Source organism: Phoca vitulina, unplaced genomic scaffold (assembly GCF_004348235.1).
Source record: "Phoca vitulina isolate PV1807 unplaced genomic scaffold, GSC_HSeal_1.0 scaffold4, whole genome shotgun sequence".
In the NCBI taxonomy this organism is placed as follows: Eukaryota; Metazoa; Chordata; class Mammalia; order Carnivora; family Phocidae; genus Phoca; species Phoca vitulina.
This window is the reverse complement of record NW_022589707.1, coordinates 6,152,111-6,177,220: the sequence shown is the minus strand read 5'-3', so window position 1 is coordinate 6,177,220 and position 25,110 is coordinate 6,152,111. Positions and strand designations below refer to the sequence as shown.

Sequence of the window (25,110 nt, the reverse complement as noted above, 5' to 3'; positions counted from 1 at the left end):
TGCTCCTCAGGAGCGCTTTGGAAGGTCACTTCCGAGCTCAAGTGTCCGAAGCAACAGCACTCACCACCCACTGGGGGCGCTGGTGAGAGCACCTCCGAGGAGCTGCGCCCACAGGGAGGCCGGGGCTGGGCTTGTGGCTGGGAGCCCTGGCGACCGGCAGCATGAGGCTCCCTTTCCAGGGTGGGCGATGTCCCCGCACCTGTGCCTTTCACTTGCGCTCCCCCGCCCCCCCGCCCCGCGCCCACTGGCAGAGAGGCTGCCCTCCTCTGAGGGTCCCTGTCCCACCCCTGTGCCTACTCCTCTCCCAGATCTCCGGGAGGAGAGGCACTGAACCACCATGTCTGGTCAGATTCCTCCAACCCCAATCTTTCACAAAAGTACTAAGGCAACGAGACAGGAACGGGAGCCCAGGCCCTGCGGGCCCCTCCCAGCCTCCCCTCTGGTGATCCTCAAGCCCTGAGGACATTCTTCTACTGCATGAAGGCCTGCCAGTGTTTTGCCCACATGTGTCCTGGGCCCTAGGATCCCAGAATAAGCGATCAATCCTTAATTCTGGTCTTATTTATTCATCCATTCAAGGAAGCACGGATACACTCGGACAAGAAAGGTTTCTCACATGCTAACTTTGCACCAAACACTGTGCTAAGCAGGCTCGGTCCAACAATGAACTCTGGAAAGGCCCAGCCCTTGCCCCTCATATAGTATAGAGACTACTGGGAGAAGCAGGTGCACAAGCGATCCAATCCCAGCCTGAGAGCTGATGGGAGGCGGCAGGGGCTGCAGGAACACACAGGAGGTACCTGACCCAATTCTTGGAGAGACACGGAAGACTTCCTGGAGGCAGCATGTCTCAGCTTGAACATGAAGGAGAAACTGGACCGACGGTATTCTTGGTAGAGGGACCAGCATGTGCAAAGGACGGTGTTCTTGGTAGAGGGACCAGCATGTGCAAAGGCCCGGAGACAAGAGACAACACGTCACTTCCTGAGAACTGCCAGTAACTGAGGCGCTGGGCCGGGACTGTGCCAGGGCAATGCAGGAAGGGGTTATACTGAGGGACATTTCTCCTGCTTTCACCTAAATCTATTTCCCGGGTCTGGGCCTCATTCTGCCGTAGCTTTTATAGGAAACTCTTTTCCTGACTTATGCAGCTCCCGCCTTCACGTTTTTCCCTCCGACCTTCCAGGGGACATACTCCAGGCTCTCTTCACTCCCTAACCGTGGCCAGCAACCCTTGGGCTCTCTCTCCATCCCTTGCCTCCCCTCTATCCCGAATCCCTGCCCAGGGACTCCATCTGCTCCCTGGGGCTCAGTCCCTATTCTCTGTCCCACTTCCCCACTTCCCAAAGCGGGGCATCTACCAGGAACTGCCGGAGCCCTCAGAGAGGCCTCAAGCCTTCCTTCCTCCCTTGCCAGTGATTTTTGACTCTGCAACCATCTCAGATCTGACCCCGAATTTAAAAACTTAAACTTTTCTTCACGTGTGTGTGTGCTCTGTAAAAATTCACTGAACTATATATCTGGATTTTTTTAAACTTGTGGCTACAAAATATTATGTTTCAAGGGAAAGCTTCTATAGACATTTCTTTATATGTACATATATGTGATATTCCATAAATGACCAGTGGAATCATATATATATATATATACCGTTGTTTCAAGTGCTGTCATTTTCCTCCTGGTCCTTTCCTTTTTCACACATATATGCATCATCCCTCCATATCTTATCTCATCCCCAGGTAATATATGTATTAGTAACCTCGTATACACCCAAGCATTGTCCCATGCAGATGTATGCGTGTGTGTATTTATACCTACCCCTGAGGCTGTGATTATTTTGCAAAAGTACAAGATCATATCACATACAGTTTTCTGCACTTTGCTGTTCTCACACAAACACACTTCCTGGTAGACCTTCCACGTCAGTGACGTATGTTCTAATTCATTATTTATACTGGCTATATAATATATGGGGCATTCTCATTTTCTACCACTCTATACAATGCTGACTTAAACATTCTTATATAGACATCATTATATTCTGGTGGTTTATAAATAGAGGGCAGATCCTAAGGAGTGGGATTGCTAAAGCAAAGGGCACATGCATTTTTAATAAGTACTAACAAATTGTTTTGTAAAAAGGTCATTCACATTTCCATCTGCAACCTATCACAAAGTACCCTTTCCCCTGCATCACCTAGAATTTGACATGTATGTTAATGAGCTGCCCTCAAGGGATCAAAACAGAAGGCAATTTTACGTTCTCTCCCCTCTGTCCTTCCTTCGTGGCCTGTTGGGGATTGGAATCCGGGGACACCCAGGTCAGATGCTGGTCATCTCCCTGTGGGTTTGAGATAGCCCAGAAGCAATGTGAGAAGGAAAAAATGGGTCAGAGTTAGGAGTGGCAAGGAAAAGATCCAGGGTTCAGTCAATACTGACCCAGAATCGCCTTAATGACCCTCTGACCATTTCTTAATTATTGCCTCTCAGGGCATGCCATGGTGCGGGGAAATCTTTAAGCAATGTTCCCTGGACTCCCATGGCAGCTGGCTTCCTGTTATATTCCTCCCCTGGGATGCAATGACTGGCGACTGGAAGGCAGAAGGAAGGGAGAAGGAGCTCTCTTCAGTTTCTTACTCCTGCTGGTATTTCGCCACCAGCAGAGGACATCTCTGATTCTAGCCTCCAGCTTCTCCCAGCAGCTCCAGCTGAGCCACGCCCCTCAGCGGGTCCAGCATCAGCAGGTGCACAGTGCCTAAGACACCTGAGCACAGGCTGTGTAGGGCCCCTCCTCAAGCCCCTGTAGTTTTGATAATGTCATCCCTCCCTCTGTTATCCCAGCCCTGGGAGGGTGCATTCATAGGCAGCCTCTAAGAGGGCCCTCAATGATCCCCACCTCTTGGTATTTACAGCCTTACGTAATCCCCTCTCCCGAGTAACTTGCTTTAACCAACAGAAGATGGCAACATTGCAGGGCTGTCATGTCCAGTTAGGTTACAGAGGATTTTGATTTCCATCTTGCTAGGAGCTTTTTTCACTTGCTGACTTTGATGAAGCAAGCCACCATGTTGGAGAGACCCATCTGGCCACGGACTGAGGACAACAAAGAGGCAGCGGTACTGAAGGCCTTAGTCCACTAGCCCTCAAGGAAACCAATCCTCCAACCACTGCATGAGCTCGGAAGTGGATACTTCCCCAATCGGGCCTTCAGACGAGACCCCAGACCTGGCTGATACCTTGACTATGGTCTCATGGGAGACCATGAAGCAGAGGACCCAGCCAAAACATGCCTAAATTCCTGGCTCACAGAAACTGTGAGATAATAAATATGTACTATTTTAAACCATTAATTTTGGGGTACTTTGTAATGCAGCAGTAGATCACTAATAGAAGGTGGGAGTTGTCTATAATTACAAATATCTAGATTCCCTTGTTCCCTTTTGGCTCCTTCAGTCTTCTAATGCCTAGATTATGGATTCCCTGTAAATTAAAGTATCTTAGAATACCTAACATAGTTTGTGTTTTCCTGGCAAGACCCTAACTGGTACTTATTGGGTTCAAATTCCATAGTCAAGTATTTAAGGTTCTCTACAATTTGATTCCAACCTATTTTTCCAATCATTTCTCTCCTGGTCAGTTGACATAGAAATTCAACCCCAGTCAAACTATAGGCAGACCTCATTTTACTGCACTTCACTTCATGGGGCTTCGCAGATGCTGCATTTTTTATACATTGAAAGTCTGCGGCAACCTTGCATCACGCAAGTCTACTGGTGCCATTTTCCCAACGACAGTTGCTCACGTCGCATCTCTGTGTCACATTTTAGTAATTCTTACAATATTTCAAAATTTTCATTATTATTGGGGCACCTGGGTGGCGCAGTCGGTTAAGCGCCTGACTCTTGGCTTCAGCTCAGGTCATGATCTCAGGGTCGTGAGATCAAGCCCCATGTCAGGCTCCGCGCTCGGCGCAGAGTCTGCTTGAGATTCCTTCTCCCTCGACCCCTCCCACTCATGCTCTCTAAAATAAATAAATAAATCTTTAAAAAATTTTTTCATTATTTCAATAAATAATTTCAATAAATATATTTATTTCATGCTCATACTCATCTCTGTACCCTCCCAACACCTCACGCTTGTGAACTGTAAATGAACACATTCTAGCACACAGGCAAAGGACTTCAGAACAAATACGTAATAAAGTAGTATCAGGAATATGGAAACTATGAAATATTACATCTATTCATTACATTCTTCATCTTTCATCTTTTCAGTTCAAGGGTCTGGTTTTAAAATATCTAAGCCAGTAACCGAATCAAGTCCACCTTCTCCCTGCTAGGAACCCACCATGATGGGCCTCTCATCCCACATGGCTTTGCACCATGCTCGCAGCAGCGCCTAGAAAGCACATCGTTGCCTTGTGTTTTACAAGAATCCAAATGCTTAGGTCAGAAACCTATCCAAACCAGACTTTGGGCATAAGCCCAAGACATAAGTTCCTAATTAATTAAAAAAATAAATAAACCACCACCACTGTAGCAGACTCGAGCCCAGGGCCATGTGAGCGCACGGCTAGCCCTACCTTCATCTCGGGATACATGTATCGGTGGATGGAAGGCAGCCAGTAGACGGGGGGCAGGCTGCCGCCTCTCCCCGGACCGGCATGGAGCACCCCTTTCTTGTCCTCGTAGAATGCAGCCAGATGGGAGTAATGTCCCGGTGTCTCCAGCTGGTGTCTGCAAACACGCACACGCACAGTGAGAACAGCTCCGGCCCAGCTCTGCCTCTCACTGCCCTCACCCCAAGGCCTAGAACGCTTAGGAACCAACTGATAAACTGAAGAGACCCCCATTTTGAGGTTGCCTAGGATGCCTACTTTGGTGTTCCAGAAGATCCTCACAGAAAGCTCAAATGTGGGGTCTGATACTCCCTGACGCCACCGAACACATTCTCCTCCTTGTGGGAAACTCACAGAAGGAACACACTCTGACTAACGTCTATCGTTCTAGAGTAAGGTGTGCTCAAGGGTGTGCCCCTTCCCGGAGAACGCTGGGACAGGGACAGCTTGCAAGACCCCAAATCCCCTGCTTAAAGCTGCTCGCTGTTGAGAAACCATGCTTGTTTGCTTTGTTAAAGGAGACTCAGAGGAAGTTTACCCCTCAGTGTCTCAAGGGAAAACAATTATTACTGGATGTCATCAGGCCTTATACTTTCTGTATCACGTAATAAGCAATAAAAAATTCAGAATCTCTTATTTTTCTTACTGGGCCTGCAGAGACTGGGCTGTGGGGAGCACTGTCAACTGTCCCCAAAACCAAGAAGGCCACACGGAATCCCTGGACCATTTGGACAGTGGAGAATCCTGCCTTCAAGTCAAGCACAGGAGCGTTGTGGGTACTCTGTGGCGCCATGCTGAATGGAGGTGCTATGGGTTGAACTGTCCCCCTCCACTCTCCTCCAGAAATCAGATCTGCTGGAGTCCTAACTCTCAGTACCTAAGAATGTGACCCTCTCTGGACACAGAGTCTTTACAGAGATAATCAAGTTAAAGTGAAGTCACTGGGGTGGATCCTAATCCAATAGGACCGATGACCTTATCAAAAGGGGGAAATCTGGACACACTGAGATACACACAAGGAGAACGCCACGTGAAGATAAAGGCAGAGGTTGAGAGTGATGCATCTATGAGCCAAGGAAAACCAAAGGTCGCCAGCAAACCACCAGAAGCCAGGAGAGATGCAAGGAGCAGATTCTCCCTCGTGGCCACAGAAGGAAGCAACCTCCCGACGCCTTGACGTCAGACTTCCCACCCCGAGAACGCTGACAGGATTTCTGTCGCTTTAAATCCCCCAGTTTAGGGTACTCTGTTATGGCAGCCTTAGGAAACAAATATAGGGAGGAATACACAGCATTAGAATCTTTTTAGTCTTATTTTCTTGGTGCCCTACAAATGAAATCATATTGCAACAATCAAGAATCCAAATCATGTCCAGATCATGGCTGACCATGGAGTGACCATGACCGCAATAGGCAAGTGCCCCAATCCGTCGTTGTCGGCCTACCCCAAACTCGGGCATAAACTGCTCAGAGTCAAGATTCTCATAGTCTAGCCGGGAGCCAGCTGCCTCCGACTGTCTCTTCTCCAGAGTGACTCCCAGCTCCCGATGTCACGGTGATGCCGCCACTCCGCACGGTGACATCTCTAGCAAGTTACCGAACTGTTCAAAATCCGCCCTTTCCCCCACCTTGCCTTCAAAGAGAGATACTAGTCCCACGGCAGGATCCTTTTGAGGGGCAAATGAAATGAAGTAGAAAGAACGCTCACACAGTTCGTGCCCCATTTCGGTCACTCACAAACGTGAGGCTCCTTCCTCCCCAGCAATCCTGCAGCGTCTAGCCGGGTGCACGGTGAGGGCCCAAAACACGGGGTAAAGGGGGGAGATTCAGGCCAAGCCCCTGGAAGAGATCTTAGGGCAAATTCACATTTAAAAGAAAAAAAAAAATCAACATCAAGTATATTTTAGAAACTTATTACTCAGGTAAGTTCCTCTGGGGTGGGGGAGAGGCTCTCTAATTCGGGGGTTCCTATACGTTCCGTTTTAAGCTTTGCACAAGAAGGCAGTCACATGATGTAATAATCAATGCCTATGAGAGGTGGGGGCTTATAATCCTTTCTTTGACTCTTACTCGCGTGCTCCACGGGAAACCATGGTGGCTCAGCTGTGTTTAACTCTGAGACAATGGCAGATTTCAGATACTCTTCAAGGATGTGTGTCCAACTGATGAAAATTTGCTTAATACAAAATAACGCAAAGATGATTAAGTTCAAAGGTGTTTTCAACTAGGATGTAATTTCCCTAAAGGAACAGTGAGAATCAGTTTACCGTATTTTCAACTCTGTTTTCTGCACTAAAGGGGGCTGTATCAAGGGTAATTTCTGTGATACTCTTTCATTTTCTAGGTTGTTGACTGGATGCTCAATTGTCTTTTCTTTTTGACTACCTGATAAAGCTATACTTGAACCGAGTTTCCTTTTTTTTTTTTTTAAGATTTTATTCATTTATTTGACACACAGAGAGAGAACACAAGCAGGGGGAGCAGGAAAGGGAGAAGCAGGCTTCCCGCTGAGCAGGGAGCCTGAAGCGGGGCTCGATCCCAGGACCCTGAGATCATGACTTGAGCTGAAGGCAGACGCTTAACTGACTGAGCCACCCAGGCGCCCCTTGAACCGAGTTTCTAAAGAAAAGCTCACTAAGTCAGAGAACCTTAGACAAAAAGCTATGTCCTCTGACAGTCTGAGATATCACTGACAGATGGCACAGAACAAGGCAGTAATATGGAAGACAAAATACGAGCACGGACATAAATATAAACTGGCAGTTCCGGATCAGTGTTAAACAACTGTTGTGTGAGATTTTGCAATAAACAACACTGATGAGCAAGCCATAATACCAAGATAACCCAAAAGGTATTGAAGCAAGGCTGAGAGCTGGAAGGTGTGTTGAGCTTCAAAGACGTGCAAAAGGGGACCTTCTGGGCGATCTTGTCTAGAAGGATGCCTAGACAAGGAAGTGCCACACTGAACACAGGCCAAGCCATTTATGGAAAGTGTCTAAGAGACATGACATCGTAAAAACTAGAGAATGACATGCACAATATATACTACTGATCTGAAGCCTCAGGCAGGCTTCTGGGCCAGATCGAGGGTTCCCCTGCAGGACCAGAGACACTGGGGCTCTCCTTAAGCCCAAGCCCCTTCACAGGTAGCACATAAGCTTACGTGACCATGCAGATGCCCACTGCAGCTAACCCTGCCTTCCCCTACACGCCCAGCAAGAAGGTATCCAACGTCAGAGTCAGAGACGCGTCTGTACGACAGTTACCCTTCATCACTCCGTGTATTCGCTCCTGCTCTGAAACTGTTTGTCCTCTGGCTTTGCAAGTACAGAAAAACAGGCATTCCCTTTTACTGCTGGTGGATGTACAAAATGGTACCACCCTTCCGAAGGGTCACTTGCAATTTGTATCAAATTGTACACCGCATGTACTTTCTGACCTGGTGACTCCAGTTCTAGGAGTGTGGCCCAAACGACTACATCTGGATATGAACAATCATTTACCTACAGTGATGCTCATGTTTACAGGGGCGAAATACAAGAAACAACCCAAAAGGGGCGCCTGGGTGACTCAATCGGTTAAGCATCTGCCTTGGGTTCAGGTCATGATCCCAGGGTCCTGGGATCGAGCCCCGCATCGGGCTCCCTACTCAGTGCAGAGTCTGCTTCTCCCTCTCCTCTCCGCTTGCGTCCTCTCTCGCTATCTCTATTGCTATTTCTGTCTCTCTCAAATAAATAAAATCTTTAAAAAAAAAAAAAAAAAAGAAACAACCTAAAAGCCCAATAGCAGTGATACAGTTAAGTAAATCATGATACATCTATATGCTGAAATGCTCTGGAACCACCATGATGTTGAGAACTATTATGCATGATATTCATGGAAAGATTAACATACCAACTCAGACATTTTAGATGCTGAGTGACCTTGACATTCTTTTTTAAAAATTGTGTATGTATATATTTATACATGGGAAAAAGACTGGAAAATTATAAATGTTAATAGCAGATATGTCTGGCTGGTGGGATCATGTTCTCTTTACTTTCTTGAACTTTTGTCTTTTTTTTAGTCTTCTATAATAATTATATGATAATTTTATATTTAGTCTTTTAAACTTTTCACTACAGAAAATTTTAAACTTATACAAAAAGTAGAAAAAAGAATCTTAAGCCCCATTACCCATCAATTAGCTTCAACAATGATCAATATTTTATCAATATGGTTACATCTACACCCTATTTCCCCACTGACAGTCTTCTTCCTGGAATATTTTTTTTTTAAAGATTTTATTTATTTATTTGACAGAGAGAGAGACAGCAAGAGAGGGAACACAAGCAGGGGGAGTGGGAGAGGGAGAAGCAGGCTTCCCGCGGAGCAGGGAGCCCGATGCGGGGCTCGATCCCAGGACCCTGGAATCATGACCTGAGCTGAAGGCAGACTGAGCCACCCAGGCTCCCCTTCCTGGAATATTTTAGAGCAAATCCCTTATCACAACATTTTACCCATAAACACCTTGGTATACCTCTCTAATGGATAAAGTCTATTTAAAAAAGAGCATAAACACCATGCCCTTATCTCACCTAACAAAATTAATAATGAAGCCCGGATCCAAATTAATACCCAGGCCACATTTGAATGATACCAACTGTCCCCAAAATGTTTTACAGTTGGCTGTTTGAATCATGATCTAAGCACAGTCCAGAGATCTCGTAACGTGTTCTAAGTCCCTTTTATTCCATAACACTCCCTCCTTCTTTTTCTACTTTTTTAAAATGATAAGGTAGTTCTCCAATGTCTTCTGATTAATAAGAACTAGTCACAGAAAGGACTAACTAGATATTGAAGCTAAGAGTTGTGGAGGAAATCTAGTAAATAAGTTTGGGGTATGAGAAGTAAGAATGAATAGAAAACACAGATACAGTGTTTTCACAAATCAAGTCTAGTCACGGCTGCAGTCAAACACGGCCCCGACCTGGGCTCACCTCACACGCGCCTCTCCCCCTCAGAGCCTCACGCAAGTCCCTCCTCCCGTGTCACCTCGAGCCCTCTGTAATCACTAAGCTGGAAAACCTTCCTAGTGTGACTCCAAATCTAGGAGCCATGAAAAAATAAATGACTTCAATGAAGAAAAACATCTGTGTGACAAAAGGTAATGTGAAAAGATGAATGACAGGGGCGCCTGGGTGGCTCAGTCAGTTGAGCATCTGACTCTAGATTTCAGCTCAGGTCATGATCTCAGGGTGGTGGGACTGAGCCCCGCATTGGGCTCTGTGCTCAGCGCTGAGCCTGCTTGGGATTCTCTCTCCCTCTCCTTCTGCCCCTCCCCCCAGTCACTCTCTCTCTCTCTCTCTCTCAAATAAATAAAATCTTAAAAAAAAAAAAAGATGGATGACAAAGTGGAAAAATATTTTCAATTTATTCCACAAAGAACAAATCTCCCTACTACACAAAGAACTCCTAGAAATTCATAAAATAACCAAAGAAAAAAAAAAAAGAAAGAAAACTGCAGCAAAGGTTAGAAACAGTTCACAGAAGAGGAAAAACAAGTGGCTCAAATATAAAGGTGCTCAATCTCACTCATTAGAAAAATGCAAATTAAACCTCTACTCATGTACCATGTTTTACCCTTCAGAACGCCCAAACTCTCAAAGTTTTATTTTGTGTTGGCAATGTTGGGAGGAAATAGATTTGACAAGAGCTATTACAATTACAAATGCCTCTTCCTTTTGAACACCAATTTCATTTCTAGAAATTTAATGTACACATACTCTGTTCATATGCGAAATGATACTTGCGCACAGGTATTCAGTGCAGCATTATCTGTAACAGCAAAAGACTGGAAATGACCAAATGTCCATCAATAAAAAAGACTCGCTAAACAAAGTGTGGTTCTGTATAGGGCACATACACAACATATGTGAGAAATGATAAACTCTCTGTACTGATACAAGAATAGATCTCCTAGATATCTTGTTCATTGAAAATGGCAAGGTGCATGCACACCAACATGGATAACCTGATACTCTTTCCATGAAAGGGGGGGCAGATAAAGAATATACATTTGTGTTTGCATATACACACACATTTTGGAAATTGACAGTAATTACCGAGATTATTGGATGGATATGGGAACTGGGCCTTTTATTTTTTTTTTAAGGTTTTATTTATTTGAAAGAGAGAGCACGAGCAGGGGGAGGAGCAGAGGGAGAGAGGGCGAAGTAGGCTCCCCGCTGAGCAGGGAGCCCGACTCAGGGCTCCATCCCAGGACTGAGAGATCATGACCCGAGCTGAAGGCAGATGCTTAACCCACTGACCCACCCAGGTGGCCTGGACTTTTCACGTTATGCCAGTGGTAGAGTCTGCCTCTCTCTTCTTCCCTGAGTAACAGATCTTTCTGATTGTAGCTCGTCACACAGTCACCTCGTTAAGGACCACAAACAGCAGACCTTCTTGCCGCCAGGCGTGGCTACGAATGAAGAACTGGCCAATCGCACGTAAGGAGAAGGGATGTGTTTAACTTGGGGCATGCCTGTGTTTTTCCTTTGCCTGCAGGCCGCAAGTACATGACCTGGTAACGGTGGGTCGGCTTCTACCATGCGGACAAGGACAATACTCTAGGAGACAGGAGCATTCAAGACAGAAACACTTGGGTCCCAGGACGACCCAGCAGAACAGAGACATCTACCCCCCCGGACAATTTGTCCCCCCCTCCCCCTGGGACTGTTGTGCTAGAAAAGCCGTACGTCTGTCTCCTTTGAGTTACTGTATCTTGGGTCTCTTTGTTGTCGCAGCTAAAGCAGAAGACGGTACCTAGAAATGAGTTACCCCGTATCCGAAAAGCATTGTGGCCTTTGGCTCAGCAGCTGGCAAGGGAAGGGGGTGAGAAGAGGTGTTCCAGCCCAGAAAGCTGGGAGCCCTTTTTACACTGTTGCCAAAACTTGTTGGAACTGCAGTAACTTGGAAGACAGGCCCTGTGTCACCCGAACTTGTAACTTCAGGGGAAACAAATAAAATGTTGATTGCTCCTGATTTTCAGGGAGCCACTACAAGAGGAAGATGCAAACAGGCAAGAACTGGCCGGTTTGCAAGCCGAAATGGAAGGGAATGCAGCCGAAGGGCAGTGTGTTCTGAGTTCTGCAATATAAATTCAGACTCCAACTGTTTGGGGATCCCAAAGGACTGGGGAAGCCAACTGCTTTTGTACCCCAAAAGCAGGAGGTAAGAATTTCTCTCAAAGCTTCTATGAAAGTCTCCAGTTAAGAGTGGAGTCACGGGAGTCGCGCCCATTTGCAAAGATCAGATTTAGGGTGCAGCCTCGGGGTGGTTGCCATTAAAATGAGGAAAAGATGGATAGGCCAAAAACAGACACCAGTAACTAGTCTGTAGTCCAGTGATTTAAAAACTAAGACCCAAAAGAAATCTTTGGCAGTGGATACTTTTATCTGGAACTGACTGGAAGCAAACAGACCAGAAGCCTATTTAGTTTCTGAGGGACCTGTATTGTCACACAGAAATCCTGGATTTTAGACTAGAAGCATTAAATGGATGAGCCTCTATGAGGTCTCTCTTGGAATTGGAGGAATGTTCTCTAATGTGGGAAGAAGAGTGCACATGGATATCTGAATAGTCAGAGGGGGCAAACTGAAGCAGGGGCTGCTAATTTTGCCCCCACATCCATCTGTCCCTTTTTCGTTTGTAACAGAACCACCCGATTTTTAACCGATCACAGGATCACCAACCTAGAGACTACTTCTTCCAGTCTCCTTTGCTGTCAGGTGTCTCTCTGTGATGGAGAACTTAAAAATGGTATGTGAGAAGTGATGATACAACTGCAGGGGCTCTCCCCCTTCCCTCTGCACTAGATGCAAACAGTAGTGGTGAGCAGCTTTGAACACTGGAGAACATCTTAGAATACAAACTTCACTCTTAGGATATGGTAGAACAATCCAAGTGAAGAAGTGTGGGTCCCTAAACAATTGTAGGGAACAGCAGGCTTCCCACCTTGAGCATTGCCCACCAGCAGACTATTACATCAGAAAGAATCTTCTATCTTATTTGAACCATTGTATTTTGGGGCCTCTGTTACTGCCATTTAGCTAGGACCCTAACTAATATAACGCCACCTTATAATTTTTAACATTTGAGCCATGAGAAAATATTGTCTACTTGGGAAAATTATTTTTTTTTTCCAAAAGGAATAATTTTTTTAAAAGTGTCAGGATCCCAATAAAAATGTTTTTTTAACTCCATAATCTTACTTCTGAGACACAAAGCTGAGGCAATATTTCAAAAACAGAAAAAGAGATCTATATGAAAGTGTTCTCTGCAGTTCCAGAGTGCAGAGGACAATTAAAAAAAAAAAAATTAGAAACATGCTAAATGCTCAACCACAGGGAACAATCAAGAAAACTTATGGGACAACTCTAGCATTATAGAGGTATTAAAATAATCATCAACATGATAAATGCGGCAGGCGAGGCAGAGAAAACATGTATAACCAGTGCATGAAAGAAACAAACGGAATGGGAAAGTTGAATATTTTCTTAAGGTGGAACGGTTCCTGAAATTAAAAATAAAAGACATATCTCTAGATCAAAAGGGACAAACTATCCCTGGAAAGAAAGTTCAGACACTTCACGAGTAAAGAATCTACAGGGATCTAGAAATCAGAGACTTCTCCAGACAATCAGTATCAGAAGACAGCAAAGCAATACTTACAGCATCCCGAAAGGAAGAAGGAAAGATTCCAGAACCTTCTACCTGCCCAGAGGAAAGGTGACAGACATGTGATTAAGGTGCAAGACCTCAGGGAAGGCAGCACCCACGATCCTTTCATGGGGGACAGAATAAAGCACTTGATGGCAAAACCCAACCAGCCAAGAAACAAATGCAATCAAGAGCTGGGGAACACAGCAAGCCACAGCCAAGCCGTGGCCGTGGCGGTACACATGGAACCGAGACCAAAGAACGGTGGGAAGTAGGATTATAGAACTAAATACAGAATAGGTCTCACCATATGTAAGAACTGAGATGTGAACTCGGGCAGAGGAGCTGAGAGGCGGTAGATAAGATGGCCGACTGTGTCCACAACTGAAACACTGAAAACCACCAGTGACGCTTATGCTGAGAATATATATGTTATTTCTCAATAAAAGTAAGAATGACACCCTATCTTTGTGGTTTTCATAATCTTTTTCCTTAACTTTGAAGGAATATTTCAAGAAATAATGTATCTTATTGTAAAAAAATAAAATTCACTTGAAGTTTGACCATTCCTTCAGTTTCATTATTCTTTTCCTCTGATCTCTATAAGGAAGATTGAATTCAACGTATTTCAAACTAGCCTGCTATGTGATAAAGTTAAATCCTCATAAAGCATTAATCCTATTTTTGTAAAACTATTTCTATTTTAGAATGGCATTCACTGAATATTCACAATGGATAGCTTGGTGTTGAAATTCAGGAGGATTTTTTAAAAAAACTCATTTATACTTTTATATACACTTTACATAATAAACTTTTTTTCCCACAAACAAATTTCATGTTCTTTCAAAGATGACCAAGACAGTTATATAAGAAAATTAAAATGATAAATTTTAAAAGGGTATAAAAATGTATGCAAGAGCATGCTGCCAAGTATATGTATTTTTTAAAAGTATACACACATGAATATCAGAAAAGAGGCAAAATGTGCCATAATTTTAATAATGCTTCAGGGATTAGGGATAGATTTCTCTGTCAAAATCTGAAATGAAATTAGAGTAATAAAAAAAATGTATAAAATCATGAATAGTTTTGCTGCTTCGGTCAAAAATTCCTTTCCAATTACAAGTAGTAATAAAAGCCCCAAATAATAAAGGGTTAGGCTTAAGAAGAGTTTAGAGTCTGTTTGCCTACCTGGGGCAAGGAGGTATTTCCTGCGGCTTAGGGTAAACAAAGATCATGTAACTGTCAACAGATTACGTCATTAAACAAAACTGATGACAGCATTAACACAAGCGAAGACAAACCCACCCTGCTTTCCCTGCATGTGCAGAATCTTTAGGACAGAGAGGCCACCCCCTGAGGCGTGAAATGCGGCCACGGAGGTTCGTGGAAGACCATCTGCCCTGCTAGCACACAGACTTCATCTCAGAGAGCTCCTCCCCACCCCCCCACTCCCCCCCGCTGGCACATCCCCGTGGCCTCCCCGCACACGAATGCAAGCCACGTACCGAACCTGGTTCTCCAGGAAGTGCATGTACCGGTAAAGCAGGGTGTAGGACGGAGACAGGATGCCCACAGACTTCATTCGGGCGCCGCGCTCCAGCTCGCTCTCCACAGGCATGTTGGCGAAGCAGGCCAGGCCGAAGAAGGGCCCCTTTCGGAAATAGCTAGAACGGATCCAACGCGTAGCGCGGCTCACAATCACAGAGAGAGAAATTTTGTTCGGCTTTGTTTTTTTAATTTGAGATGCAGTCCCGAGGAAAACTAGTAACGGTGTCCAGGGCCTGAAGATGGATTTTTAGAACCACAGGGGAACACTGGTCCAGGCCACTCAACCCCACAGACGAGACAACCGAGGCGCAAGGAGATTATGGGATGTGCCGAGGGTCAGCCCACGGGACCCAGGACCTGACCTTGGCAAGGCTGCTGCTCAGCCGCCCAGACCATGCACATATCCCTTCTCCTCTCCTGCAACACAAGCCATGAGAGGGAACCAACACAAAGATTTCTCTTCAGACCCGTCTGGAATGGTACTGTTTTAGGAGCGTAAACCACGTTGGTTTCTTCCCTCACTTCCTGAGTCCCTGATACTTTTAATAGGGCGAGGACCAGAGCTGTCACTTTATTCCTTCCCCTTTCTCACACTTGTCCTGGTGGCAGCCCAGCGAGAAGATTCCAGCTACCTCGTTCGGCCCTACCCTGATGTTCTAGCCGTCTGTCCTCACGTGGATCTTAATTACACAGCACTATAAACCGGCCTTACTAAAAGCTGGAATTTCAAGTTTTGGCACAAAAATGTCTTAAGGTAACCCAAACTGAACTGAAAGTCCATTCTTTCAATGAAGCCAAACCTTAAGCGAGGTCTAGTATTTTCCTAAAAGGGAGAGAACCTCTGATAGTTCTTAACTTTTAGGGGTCATGAAACCCATTGAGAACCTAATGAAAGCTGGGGACCTCCTTGCTAGAAAAGGGATATAAACACAAAACTACATGTATATTTCCTGGGCATTTCCACACACCTTTGGAAGCCTCCCTGAGGAGAGCCCTTACACTCTAGGTAAAGTATGAGAGAAGAGGAAATGATACAGAGAAGATTTACATTCTGAAATACTTACATGAAGTCAGACTGAATTTTATGGGACCCACTGGCCATAGACTTGAACTCAACACCTTCAAGGTCAATATCTTGAGGTAGGCACCATTCCACCATGTTCCCTGTGGGGGGAAAGGGAGGAATCTAAGTTAAAAGAAACAAAGTCATTCAAAGAAGAGGGCCTTGGGCAGGAGCTGAGGGCATATGGCTGCCCAATACATGCGTTTCTGACTCGGCCACCAAGACGCTCAAGTGGGTCATCTCATCCACCACCTGCATGCTGGCCGAGTTCCCCGGTTACTCCAAAGTGCCAGGAGACCAGCCTTAAAGGAGCCTTCCATCTCCACCTTGAGATGAGCACAGTCTCCTGTCTAGCAAGGATATGGTCTTTGGTGATGTCATTCTGCTTAATTACTTCCAAACCTCCTTCCTTTCACGGCCTCACTTCCAAGGGCGTGTTTTTACCCTCTCTCCCCATTTCCTTTGCTTAACCCCCGCCCCTGGCCCCAAGATCTTGCTCCATCTTGTCCTTCTACAGCTACTGACTTTGACAAACCTCAAAGTTGTATTTTGATTCACATTTTCATTGACCTCTTTGTGGCATTTGAGAATTCCTCAAAAATTTCTTGTTTTCCTTGATTCCAATGATAAACTACTACAGCTCTTTTCCTACTTCTCTGATCTAGGTAGCTGTTTCCTTCCCCAACTCTTTCTCCTCTCTCCCCAGGTGAGGCCCATATCCTAGGTTCAGCCATCGGTTCTTTGCTTCCAGAACCTTGGGGCTCATTCATTCGTCATTAATTACTGAGTTTCTACTGAGCTAGATGTTGGAGCTACAAAGTCAACTAAGACACAGCCCCTGACCTCAAAGAGATTAGAGTCCAGGGATAAACAAGGAGACCGGATGATTACACTTCCAGGGGATAAACGCCACGATAGAGGAGAACGTGGGATTTTAGAATGAAGCAGGCATGAGCATCCATCAGATTGAGGGAATCAGAGATATGCGCAATTAACAGTGTTACCCAGAGACTTGACAGAGCACCATGGAATATTTCCTACATATTCAAAAATTTTCTTGCATATTCAAAAATTTTCAAAATAGAAATACTAAGCTCTGTGTGAGATTTCACTTTTATTTTTTTCCTAACAGCTTTACTGAGATACAATTCACATACTGTACAGTTTACTCAAAGCAAACAATTCAACGGAGAGTTGTGTAATCATCACATTTTCGACTTTCTCCCATTTTTAAGTATGATGAAACAACGAGACATTAAGGGAACTTGCTTCGTCACCCCTAACCAGCTGAGCGGGTGCCCTGCAGGGGCTGTCAGGAGCTGAGGGGCCTGGCCTGGACTCCCTGCATGAGGCTAGACCGGTCACCTGGCGGTGGATGGTGCAGCGGTTAAACACGCACCTGGGCTGGGTTAGACTTGGCTTCAAGGCTTGGTTTTGTTACAAGCTGTGTGACCTTTGGTAAAAACCTCTTGGAGTCTTGGTTTCCTCACTGCAACATGAGGGCAATGCAGTAAGCGAGGAGGCTGACTCACCTGTAAGATCGCTCCCAGCTACTTAATTCCCAACTTCAATGAAGGGAAAAACATAATTAAAAATAAATTCCTGAGTATCCAGTACCAGAGGGATCCGAATTCCCTGAAGACAGAGGCTGGCACGCTTCCCTCGTGCTGAGCACCTGGCACAGGCCTCGTGTTCCTCAGCAACTGGCCTTGGCCGGGTGGGAGAGAAATGCGTGCAATGACCCTTCCAAAGGTGGAGAAGGGTGGGAAAAGTTCGGGGTGCGGGGGGCAGCGGAAGCAGCAGGCCTTGGGATGGTCTGCCTGGGAATGGACAGCGGCCCTGTGAGCGTAACCGGGGTGGCAGGGATTGCGGGGTTTTCTTTTAGAACAAACTTCGTAGGCATGAGAAACGCCATCAGGAATGCAGCCAACAGCACTTGCGGATCATTGCTTGGCACATCGGTGAGGTCGCGAATCCAGTCTCCAAACACGGCAGACAGCACAGAGGGTTACCGAATCCCATATTCACAGCCTAAGAGCTTTCAAATAGTTTACTTTCAAGAGAGGAATCATGAATCTAATTGTGAGCTAAAACAAAAAGCATGGAAAGGGAAATGAGTATTTTATAAAACAGGCGAGAAGGATGTTGTGTCTGGGTTAGCGATAAGAAAAAGCACAGCACACTCCGAAAAAGGGGTGAACTTGGGGATAAAGGTATTCCCATATTTTCCCCTTACCATCCAGGCCTGTCTCCAGAGTTCAGTGGCTTTCTGCCTGTGGAGTGCCTCAGGACCCCCAGGGAACTTAAGAAGGTACCAGGACTGACCCCAGATATACGGGATCATGGTCCCTACCTCGTGCCATGTGGGCGAGTCTGCTGGTGAGCTCCTGCTTCGGCCTCTGTGTACATGGCCCTAACCCTTCACGATGGCGGCAGATGGCCAGCCTAGGAAGGGACAGCCTGGGACAGAGCTGCGATGCCCCTCAGGTAGACTCTGTCCTCCTCCCTCACGGAACCTGCTTCCTCTCCCCGAGCTAACTGCGTCTCTTTCCTCCAACCCGGCTGGTCCATGACTGGTTAAAACTTTAACTGACCTCAACTTTTTTACTGGAAGCTAAGTACAGAAGAGCACACAAGTCTTAACTATCCGGCTCAGTGACTTTTCCCAACAGGCACATAGCTGTGTAACCAAGCACCCAGATCAAGCAGCAGAACAGCCTCTGCACATCAGAAGCCTCTCTCCACGGGAACTGTTATCTTGACCTCTAACACTGTAAATTAGCTTGGCTGCTTTGAAATGTATATGGACACAATCATAGTTTGTACTCTTTTGTGTCTTCTTTTGCACAATACTTTTTTTGCAAGATTCATTCATGTTGATACACAAAAGCAATAGTCTGTTCATTTACTCCTTCCATCCTGTGCATGGAACACAGTGGCTATTTAACTGCTGATGCACATTTAGCTTATTTCCAATTTGAAGCTATTACAAACAGACCGCTGTAAAATTTCCTATGCTTGTCATCGGGTGAACACACGTGTGGTGGCTTTGTAATGCGTCAACCTGGCTGGGCTGAACCACGCTGCTCAGAATTCCCTTCCTCGTATGTTTCCCGGTGAGACACGCAATGTGGAAAGGAAGCGGTACGCGTATCGTATTCACTCAGACGGCTGGTACAGAAGCGTCGGGCACCTCACGTGCATTGTGGCTCATCTGCAGGCCACCTCGACTGGGCGCGGGCAGCGAGGTGGCAGCCAAGCCTGTAAATGCTGGACCCACCCCTGGATCCTCTCTCACCTTCTCTGACTCCTAAGCCAGGTGTGTGCTTAGCTCCGTAACGAAGGGCATCAGCTTCATCGGGACACTCACATCATTAAAGCTGGAGGCAGACTGACCTGGGTTCCTCTACATCCTCATGAGCGTCAGCTTCTCCCCATCTTCCCAACCATACTCTCTTCTTCCATGACTGCCCGCCCGGTAGAGTTCAAGCTCCATCATCAAGTGGAAAGAAAGCAGCTTCACACAGACTGTCTAGCCAGCTCCCACAACTGGGTAAGATCAAATTCTTGCAATAAATCCCTTCAGACATCTCCTAGTGGTTCTGTTTCTTTGATTAAACTTTGACGGACATAATATGCACACATTTCTGTTGACTACATCCCTAGGAGTAGAACTACTGTAAAAATGTCTACATCACTGCAAACTAAGAAACCTTTAATAATTCCCAAAGCAGTGTTTCCCAAAGCTTATGCTAATAGGGCTTCTGTGAAAAAGAAAACAAATTTTTAAAAAGAGATTTCGGCCAAATTATCTCAGGTTAAACAAGGACAGACACATTTCTTTACTGCAGAACTTCTCAGAGGCTTTAATACGTTACTCTGCATTGTGAATTTCTATGAGACCTTAATGTTTCCAAAATTTTTTGCCCAATAAACCTATTTTTAAGAAGCACCCTAAGGGACTAATTTTATAGAAGGCATTTTTTTTTTTTAAAGAAAATATGCTAGTATACAAGGAGATGCAAGTTGACCTCAGTATCCATTCTTCCTTTCTTACAGAGAATAGAATATCCTATATTTAGCCAGGCACATGGTCTTTCAAATGACAACTATGTTTCTCAGTACCTTCTTGCATGTAGGTAAGGCTACATGAGTCAGTTCTGGCCAGTGGGATCTGGACAGAAGTGTCTAGTTGCCAAGAAGTACCCCACAGGGAGGGAGTACGCTGCCCCTTCCTCCATCCTGCTGCCTGGAATGTGGTGACAAGCCATCATGAATCTAGGTCCCCGGATGAGCCCATGGATCTGAGCCAGCCTTCCAGCCCTAGGCCAGCTATCTCCTGTTGCATGGAAGAGAAATCGACTCCTATCTTGATGAAGCCGCTGTTCATTTGGGTCCCTGGGATTCACGGCCAATTCCCCGTGTTACTCAATACAACTGACCTGTAGAATGAAGCCCCCATTCCTCAGCCTGGTTCTCAAAGCCACCATCCTTGCTCCTTTGTGCCTGCCCAATCCTTACTGTACAGAAACTCAAAGACTCAGACAGAGGGAAATGACATCCTGGTAGTGACATTCTTCACTTCTAGATGGATGCAAGTCCCTCAGGGGAAAGTTCCATCGAGGGCAGGCTGGCGAATCATGGAATGAACACCTGCTCCAGAACACAGCTCTGGGAATAGTTCTCTTTATCTCGCAGGAAGGATGCTTCTGCTGACACACTCCTTCAACGAAAGGAAAGTAGATGAAGCTACTCTGGTCCTCACCCCAGAAAACATAATTACTGTCTAAGATGTCTATCTCCACAGGAGAAGGGACTCCTTCAAGACAGGAACTTTGCTTGTTTATCTTCAGATCCTAACACAACACACTGCTTAGCCCAGGACAGGATGAGTATTAAAAATAATAATAAAGAGGCGCCTGGGTGGCTCAGTCATTGGGCGTCTGCCTTCGGCTCAGGTCATGATCCCAGGGTCCTGGGATCCGGCCCCACATCGGGCTCCCTGCTCGGTGGGAAGCCTGCTTCTCCCTCTCCCACTCCCCCTGCTTGTGTTCCCTCTCTCACTGAGTTCTCTCTGTCAAATAAATAAAAATCTTTAAAAAATAATAATTAAAAAAAAAGAAAGAAAAACAGCTTTATTGTGGACAGGCATTTTTTAAAAAAGCTAATCAACGAATTAATGTTAATCACCTTAGGGGTAATGATATTGTGGTTATGTAAGAAAATGTCCTTCTTCCTAGGACGTTTATACTCAAGAATTTAGGAGTAAAGTATCATCGTGTCTGCATTTGCTTTCAAATGGCTCAGGGGGAAAAAAAAAAAAGTATTTCTGTATATAGTCAGTTCTGATAGGATGCTTGCTGAATTAGTGAGATATTAGAGAACAATCTGAGCATAGGGAATTTCACATTTCCTTATGCTATAGATCCAATGCAATTTCAATCAAAATCCCAACAAGTTATTTGTGGAAATTGAAAAGTTAATTCTAAAGTTCATATGGAAAGGCAAAGGCCCCAAATAATCAACACAATACTGAAGAAAAAGTCAGGAGGACTGACACTACCCAATTCCAAGACTTAGTATAAAAACTACAGTAATCAAGACAGTGATTAGTGGCGCCTGGGTGGCTCACTTGGTTGGGCGACTGCCTTCGGCTCGGCTCGTGATCCTGGAGTCCCAGGATCGAGTCCCGCGTCGGGCTCCCTGCTTAGCGGGGAGTCTGCTTCTCCCTCTGACCCTCACCCCTCTCATGCTCTCTCTCTGTCATTCTCTCTCTCTCAAAAATAAACAGATTCTTTAAAAAAAAAAAAAAAAAGACAGTGATTAGACAAGATTAGACAAACAGATCAAGGGAACAGAATACAGAGCCCAGAAATAGACCCATGCAAATACAGTCAGCTGATCTTTGCCAAAGGAGCAAAAGCAATACAATGGAGAAAGGATAATCTTTTCAACAATGGACGTCCACAGGCAAAAAAACAATCTAGATACAGACATTATACCTTTCACAAAAATTAATTCTATATGAATAGTATACCTAATTGCAAAATACAAAATTATAAAACTTCTGGAAGGTAACACAGGGGAAAATCTAAGTGACCCTGTGTTTAGCAATGAGTTTTTAGATACACCACCAGGAGTACAATCCATGAAGAAAAAAATTGGTAAGTTGTACTTCATTAAAATTTAAAACTTCTGATCTGTGGAAGACACCATTAAGAGAATAAAAACAAGCCATAGACTGAGAGAAAATATTTGTAAAAACATACTTGATAAAGGCTTAAATCCAAAATATCCAAAGAGCTCCTAAAACACAACATTAAGAAAATATAAACACCCAATTTACACATATATACATATATATATGCGACTCCTGATCTCGAGGTCATGAGTTCAGCCCCACTCTGGGGGTAGAGATTACATAAAAAAAATAAAATCTTTAAAAATATATATATATATAGAAAAAAATAAAAATAAAAAATGGATGAAAGATTGGAACAGTCATCACACCAAACAAGATACACACATGGCAAATTAGATGGCAAATTAGCATAAGAAAAACATGCTCAAGGGGCGCCTGGGTGGCTCAGTCGTTAAGCGTCTGCCTTCGGCTCAGGTCATGATCCCAGGGTCCTGGGATGAGCCCCACATCAGGCTCCCTGCTCAGTGGGAAGCCTGCTTCTCCCTCTCCCACTCCCCCTGCTTGTGTTCCCTCTCTCGCTGTCTCTCTCTCTGTCAAATAAATAAATAAAATCTTAAAAAAAAAAAAAAAGAAAAACATGCTCAAAATTATATGTCATCAGAAAATTCCAAATCAAAACAACAAGATTCTACTACACACCTATTAGAATGGTCAAAATCCAAAACACTGAAAGCACCACATGCTAACAAGGATGTATAGCAATGGGAAATCTCATTCATTGCTGGTGGGAATGCAAAATGGTACAACCACTTTGGAGGACAGTTTGGCAGTTTCTCACAAAACTAAACATTCTTCCCACACAATCAGGCAATCACACTCCTTCACAGTTATCGAATGAGTGAAAGCTTATGTCCACACAAAAGCCTGCACATGAATGCTTATAGCAGCTTTATTTATAATTACCCCAAACTGGAAGCAACCAAGGTGTCCTTCAACAGGTGAATGGATAAACAAACTGGGACATCCAGACAATAAAATACTATGTAGAAATAATGAGCTATCAAGCCACAAAGACATGAAGGCACCTTAAGTGCATATTACTAAGTGAAAGAAGCCAGTCTGAAAAGGCTACATACTACATAATTCCAACTTTGTGACATTCTGGAGAGAGACAGTAAAAAGATCAGTGAATAAGGAAGGATGAACAGGTGGAGCACCGAGGATTTTCAAGGCAGTAAAACTATTTCTGTATGATACTGTTATGGTGGATACATAACATTGCGCATTTTTCAAACCCACAGAATATACAACACAAAGAGTAAACCCTAATGTAGACTATGGGCTTTAGTTAATTTATCAATATTGGTTCATCAATTGTAACAAACATCTCACAGGAATGCTAGATGTTAATAATACAGGGAAACTGTGTGGGAAGGTGGTATAGGAACTCTCCTTACTTTCTGCTCAGTTTTCCTGTAAATCTGAAACTGGTCTAAAAAAAAAGTTAAATTAATTTAAAAAATAAACTAATAGATGAATTTACCAATCCTAGGGTAATTAACCTAGGTTATGATATTATGGTTATATAGGAAAATGGCGTTATTCTAAGGAGATTTTTCCTGAAGTATTCAGAAATGAAATGGTACGCCTGGAACTTATTGTCAAATAGTTCAGCAGAAAAAGATAAGCATACCTATCTACATAGTCAGTTCTGCTACAATGCTGGCTGAATTTGTTCCAAAGCATTTGATACATTAGGGGACAATTTGATCACAGGGGATTTCCTGTTTGCTGATTCGCGATTTTGATCACAAGGGTCACAACGTGAATGCTGAAAACAGCACCCAGCTGAAATGAGCCACACAGAAATACACAAAATGCACCCCCCTCCACACCTCAAGCACTCACGCGTTACCCGAGTTCACCGTTAGGAGCTGCACCTGTCATTTCTAGGGTCACTACTGTCCATCAAATGTCACACAGCCCTGCTTCCACGTCACTATAAATCACAAGCTCAACCCTTCCGACAACCACCTTCATACGCCAAGTCAGGTCTTAAGGTAAAGTGCCATACTTTGAGTATTTATGTATTTCTTAACTAGTTACAGTATGTAAAATTGTCCTACCATTTGTATTCGGTTCCCATCTTTTTTTAAACTTGTCACTGACAGTTTCTGAGTGCTGTGCCCTGACCCCATCTTCTCCATAAACCATGTGACTTTTGTGGCAAGTCTTTAACAGCACAGTGATTTTTTAGGAATGCATGTTTCACATCATAGCAGAGCTGTGTGAGGATGAAGCAAATATGGCAGAGTTGTCCACAAATGGGGGTGGACTCTAAGTTTTCACTGCACTATTCCTCCAACTTTTCTGAGGTTTAAAAAATTTCAACACACAAATTGGGGAACACAGTGTAAATAATAGGGATGTGAAAAAACAGAAGGTAAGCAGAAAGGACTTTGCAAAAGCAAAATATAATGGAGGCAATGTGCAATAAGTAATATCGAAAATAACGAGGCACCGTGGCTAAAGGTCATGCTTAACAGAAATATTACACTAATTGCAAAAAATTGGAAACCAGCTTACATATACAACTTGTAGAGGCTTAAAGGAAAGTGATTCTGCAAAAATAAAATCATTGTGGCGAGCCCAGAAGGATTCGACAGAGAGGGCTCATCAATCAAAGAGAAAGGAGTCAACGATGACAAGTGCCTTTCCCCCTCTTTCTCTCCTTCCTCCCTCTTGGCCACCCGTGGACCCACCTCGAGGCCCTGCCTCGCAGTTAGCTGCAAAGACAACTTATAGGGAAGGGCCACATGGGGCCAAGTGCATTATGTACATCCAGCCAGCCATTCAATAAATACTGGCAGAGCAGAACTTGGCAGCATGTGCCAGGGGCTGGGCTCACGCAAAGGAAAATATGTCCCTGTTGAAAGGCACCTGGACTGCCCAGCTTATTGGGCGGGCAGCTCGGTCACCCAGGGGGAGCCAGAGGGCAAGGCTGAGGCTGGCTGTGGTCGCACAGATGGTGTGA

General features: G+C 44.7%; 1 protein-coding gene across 3 annotated transcripts in view; it reads right to left on the bottom strand.

Annotated features, from left to right (window-relative positions):
• DENND11 (DENN domain containing 11) overlaps window positions 1–25,110 on the bottom strand; it is a 44,707-nt gene that overhangs the window by 11,861 nt on the left and 7,736 nt on the right. For all 3 annotated transcript variants that reach the window (XM_032401438.1, XM_032401437.1, XM_032401436.1), the window contains exons 2-4: window positions 15,936–16,035; window positions 14,829–14,987; window positions 4,583–4,736 (exon numbers count right to left, since the gene is read on the bottom strand). In XM_032401438.1, the coding sequence (XP_032257329.1) occupies window positions 4,583–4,736; window positions 14,829–14,987; window positions 15,936–16,030 (408 nt within the window). In that variant the 5' untranslated portion in view covers window positions 16,031–16,035. The remainder of the gene's footprint in view (window positions 1–4,582; window positions 4,737–14,828; window positions 14,988–15,935; window positions 16,036–25,110) is intronic.